General features: G+C 36.2%; 1 protein-coding gene across 1 annotated transcript in view; it reads right to left on the reverse strand.

Moving 5' to 3' along the window:
- Positions 1 to 1229: 1229 nt before the first annotated feature.
- Positions 1230 to 5225, reverse strand: part of LOC110200653 (ankyrin repeat domain-containing protein 26-like) — a 78139-nt gene continuing 74143 nt past the window's right edge. The window contains 1 exon segment of the mRNA XM_078149945.1: positions 1230 to 4430. Within this exon segment, the coding sequence (XP_078006071.1) occupies positions 4330 to 4430 (101 nt within the window). The 3' untranslated portion in view covers positions 1230 to 4329.

Genomic DNA, 5225 nt, shown 5'->3' on the forward strand with positions numbered 1-5225 from the left:
GGTCAGATTGCAGAAGGTTAAGAGTAGAGGGAGAGGAATGCAGAAGGCAAGTGTTCTATAATTTGTATAGTCTATGAGAAAAGTGTAACAGCTGACAATAGAGGACTTGAAGGTTTGGAAAGCCTTTTATACACATTATCTCCTTTTACGTATGAGCAACTTGTCTATGGTCCTGACAGGTAATAGGAGTCAGAAGGAAAAATTTGAATCTCGGTCTGACACCAAGACCAATACTCTATCCATAATGCTAAGCTGATAATGCAGTAAATTTAAAAATATCATGCTGTCTCATGGTGATATAGGTATTCTACAAATAAAAGTTTCTGAGATGATAGAATAGTGTAGAACTGAATACTTACAACAATCATTCTGCCATCAGATATAATTACAGCAACTGTACCTAATAAAACAGGATTAAGGAAGTATTTCTTTGGGAAAGTCTATATGTTGTGACCTTAAGCCCTGATAAAGAATCCTAAGTTTGTTAGAAAATCTGAAATATTACTTCACAGTTGGTGAACACAGATATTCTAACTTTCCTAATACAAAAAGTGGATTATGAAGGTCTAAAAACTCTGTAAAAGATACCCTCCCTGTTAACCGAAACAATAACAACAAACTAGCAACAGTGTTTATAATGATAACAATCACATCTTTGGCATTTTTAGAAAAAAAAAATTACTCTTTCAGCTACGTGATTCAAACGTTCAGCCCTAAAACAGCTCTAAAGTTTAACTAAACTTACAGAGTGCTTTTTCAGCTTTTGGCACTGTGCAATCTTAAAACAACGTTCTTCACCTAACTTCCTCTAAGGAGTCCAATTAAAGCCGACAGAAGTTCCAGTAAATGAGGACCTCCAAATACAATAGTAATTTGCTCTCTCTACCCCTGCACACTCTAGACAACAAGAATGAAGGATTGAAATTTTGAATGGTTTCTTTCTGGGGCCCTAAATTTAAGGGCATTTTAGAAGCCTTTTCTTGTTTTTATTTTAGACACGATCATTCCCATTTCTTAAAGAAGAACCCACTTGACCAGTCCTTTGTCATATATCAAACTCTTACATCTAGCTCTACAGAAGAGGACAAGATGGCTCTCTGCTGCTGCTTATGCAATGGAGGGAGGCTGGCATGAGGAATGGAATGGCTGCTGGACCAGGGAAAACATTTTTTGGGGAGTAAGGGAGGTTGAGAAATAAAGAACCACAACTAGAAAGAAAGAGTCAGATATGGAGCAGGCAGTTTTATTTCCAGACAGAAAAGAAAATACTAAGTAATAAAGAATCATACAATGATGAGACTAGAATCCAATAATTTATCACTATTAGATACCTTAGTAAGCTAATATTCAGTTTTTGCAGTGCTGCTAATCAGCTCAATACATTTCATCTTCACAAGACACAACAAAATTTTACACTGAGTGTAATTTTCTTTCTGATTTTCAGTCTCTCTTTTTGTCTCTTTTTCTGTGTCTGTTTTTCTCTCTGTCACTCACTTTCTGCCTCTCTTCCCCTCCCTATCAAAACGATTCCCTTGACACCATCTCACTCTTCCTGCTGTAATTATAATCACCCTGGCACAAGCTCTTGCTTCTATTATCTTTAGCTTCTTACAATATTCTCAATATCAGCACTAAAGGAAGGAAATACACCAAAAAGTCCAAGGAAATCTAGAGGCCCTGGCAGAAATCTAGCTAGTAGGGTCCATGCTAGACTCTCCATATGGGAAGCCCCCCACCAACTTTCCAAGAGTCTTCTGTGGAGAATCCATCCAATAATTATGATAATAATAATAATAATAATAATAGCTAACATTTACATAGTGCTTACCACATGTTGGGCCCTCTGCTAAGCACTTTGCAAATATTATCTCATTTGATCCTCACAACAACCTGGGGAGGTGGGTGCTATTATTATTCCCATTTTACAGATGAGGAAACTGAGGCAAATAGAAGTTAAGTGACTTGTCTAGTGTCATATAGCTAGTCAGTATCTGAGATTGGACTTAAACTAAGGTCTTCCTGACTCCTAGTCCTGCACTCAATCCACTGTGCCCCCTAGTTACCCTGCAAATGCAAAGGGTCCCAAAATTATGCCAAAGTCCCCATATCAGGTACAGTGGCTAGCTAGATTGCCCTTGGATGAAAACACAGAGTCTCAACATGCACAAATTTTTGTCCTTTACCTGCCAACACCCTTTCCCCAAGGTTCAATTCTGGGAGAAGCCTGACTTTCAAATAGCAGAAGCAAGCTATGGAATTGGAAACTATTAGAACATCCATTGGCTCCTCACCCCACCTCTGCTTCACAGGGAAAGTTGCTATTTACAGTAATGTTGATTTTGGCTTTAATTTAGAGTTTCCCAAAAGAAGGAGAGAAAGGAAAAATGCTATCTCATCCATCAGATAATAGGACTGGTTCTTTTCTTTACACATAGAAAGCAATGATGAGCATAAGAGAATTACAGCATGCATTAAAAGAATAAATTAAATAGGATTTGGAAACTCAACTTGTAGCCAGCTTGTAACTTGTAGTTATCTGCCAGTTGGCTGAGAGTAAGTCTGGGTACATAATTCAGTTTGGTAATTGTTCTAATTAGCTATTTCACATTTTTCATGAATAGGTTCAATCAAACACCATATGTGTATATTTGTGCATATACATACATGTATACATATATACATATACAGACACATATACATACAGATCTCCAAGACAGATCTTGTCTAGCAGCTCCACTTTCTTAAATACCAGCTCTTCCTTTTGTTCCAGTCCACTCTTGCTGCTGCTGCCACCACAACTGACCACTTCAGTAGACATTACAGCATGCTTTAATGGCATACCAGGACCTCATGACCTTCTAGAACTTACAAGGTCACCTTGGCTTATTCATCTTGAAGTTGTTGCTCAGTTACCTAGTGACTCTGGAAGATATGCTAGTTCCACCATTCCCTTACTCTACTCTCCCATGAAGCTTTGAAGAGTCCTTATGACTAATAGGCATAAAGAAAAAGGAACATTTTTTTGGGTGGGGAGAAGGGCAGGCATTTGACCTCCCTATTGTTTCTTTAGTCAGAACTGTGTGTATACAGATAAGTCTTGATTAGAATAAATAATGAATTCCCTGAAGTTGTCCCACGTATTCACACTATTTGAAGTTACAGTTATGTAAAATATGGCAGTTGGTTCCAGCCCAATTCAAACATGTAGTGTCAGAGGCAGGATTTCTCTTTTTCCCATAGGGCAGGGTTCTTTTTACTGTTGAAGAGGCATCATGGTGTACTAGAAGGACGTCTGGATGGTAAAGCTTGCTGACTCCATCTTGTCAGAAAGCTAATGAACTGCAGGAACAGATGACACATGCTTTCAGGTAAGACCAATGGGCAATTTTGTTTTACTTGACTCTGTATTTGTTACAAAGGCAGGATTTTCATTTGTTTATTTATGTACTTTGAGGGGATGGGGAGAAAAATGAGGGAGTAGTGAAAGTGATTTCAAAGTGGAGAAAAAGAATATAAGGAATCTTTTAAAAATGTGTATCAATAATCTCTTCCCCTCTGACTTTCAAAGCTGTAAGAATGAAGATCAATACTATGACTATCCAATGATTCCAAAGAATCCATGATGACATACTATCTACCTCCTGACGTGGAAGTGGTAGCTTTAGAGGGCAGAATGAGGGATATATACTAGACATTTCAAAATTCTCAGAGCAGTTTTAAGCTTTAATAACTTCAGAAGCATCAACGCTAAAAAAAAAATGCAGATGTGCATAAATACTTGGCTCAGACCCGTGATTTCATCATCACAGGAACTCCCTGATGTAGAAATTTCCTCCATGGACAGTTTAACTCAAGGGTTGGTAAACTACAGCAAGCTGGCTAAATACCAACAATCCCCAGTGTTGTTTGGCTAGAGAATTAAGAATGCTTTTTTGCAATAAATACACTAAGACTTTATTTAAAAAGGAAAAAACCATTCTTAGCATGCAGTACAAAAATAAGCAGCAGCCAGATTTGATCCTCAAGTAGTGGTGCGAACAACCCTGTATAGCAAAATCAGGATTTGAATCAACCTAGGTTTTGTGATTAAAGACTTCACAAAAAAAGCACTGTTATCATAAAACTTGCAAAGCAAATGAAGTATTTGATTCGTTTAAAGTTTAAAAACAAAAAAAATGTAAGTGTACTGTAACTTAAAATAAGTTAAAAACTTATGATATATTTTCTAACATATTAGATTTGTTTCTCATTTATATATTTAATAGAAAATTATTAAATATTATATAAACATAGTTTATTTCAAAATTAACATTATTTCTTCTTTTAAGGCTAGTAATTTTTCTTAAAAATCTTTAAGTATTCTTGGGTTTCTAGGGAAACTGGATCCTCATTCGGATTTGTCATTTTTGAGGATCCATCAGTAAATCCAGCTGGGGGAAAAAGGAAGAAGAAAAAATAATTTACATTACATACACAAACATATACACATATACATACCTGTAATTTTTAAATTTTTTCTTGGGACTCATGATTCATCATGTTAAGGAATTCAGGGGTTAAGAATCATGAAAACGGTCACTGGTCCAACTTAGTCTTAGGGTTTCCTGAGCACTTTGAAGTTAAGTGACTTGCCCATGGTCTCATGGGCAGTATGTATCTCAGGAAGGATCTGAACTCAAGTTTTCCTGGAAGTCACCTACCATAGAGGGTTGTTTTGAAGCTCAAATCAGATATTATATGCAAAATGCTTTGCAAAGTTTAAAATGCTGCATAAAGGTCAGTCACTATTATTACACCTGAGATGTATGTTGGTTTTGGAGCAACTCATCAAATTGTTCATATAATAATTCTTTTTCATCCTCTGCAGTAGAAGTCATTATATAAGCTGCTATTATAATTATGTTCATGGTGGTCTGTTTGATTATGTTCATGTTGAGCTCCATTTCCTATTTAATTATGTTTATTATTGCCTTTGGGTTCACAATGAAACCAACCATGCCAATTATTTTATTTGCCTATTTGAGGAAAATGTGAACCACACTTCAAGTTAGCTGCAACTTCTTTCAATTTTCTCGTTAAATTGATAGCAAGGGTGTCAATATGAATATTACTTTGTTCTTTCAGTACTGATGGTCACTGGACAAAGACTGTAAATTAACATTCTAATAGTTAAACTAATATTTGTAGATGGTTTTTGAATTGTGGGATTCTTAGTATCTTTTACC

The sequence above is a fragment of the Phascolarctos cinereus genome, unplaced genomic scaffold, assembly GCF_003287225.1.
Source record: "Phascolarctos cinereus isolate Bilbo 61053 unplaced genomic scaffold, phaCin_HiC Scaffold_1;HRSCAF=81, whole genome shotgun sequence".
Classification (NCBI taxonomy): domain Eukaryota; kingdom Metazoa; phylum Chordata; class Mammalia; order Diprotodontia; family Phascolarctidae; genus Phascolarctos; species Phascolarctos cinereus.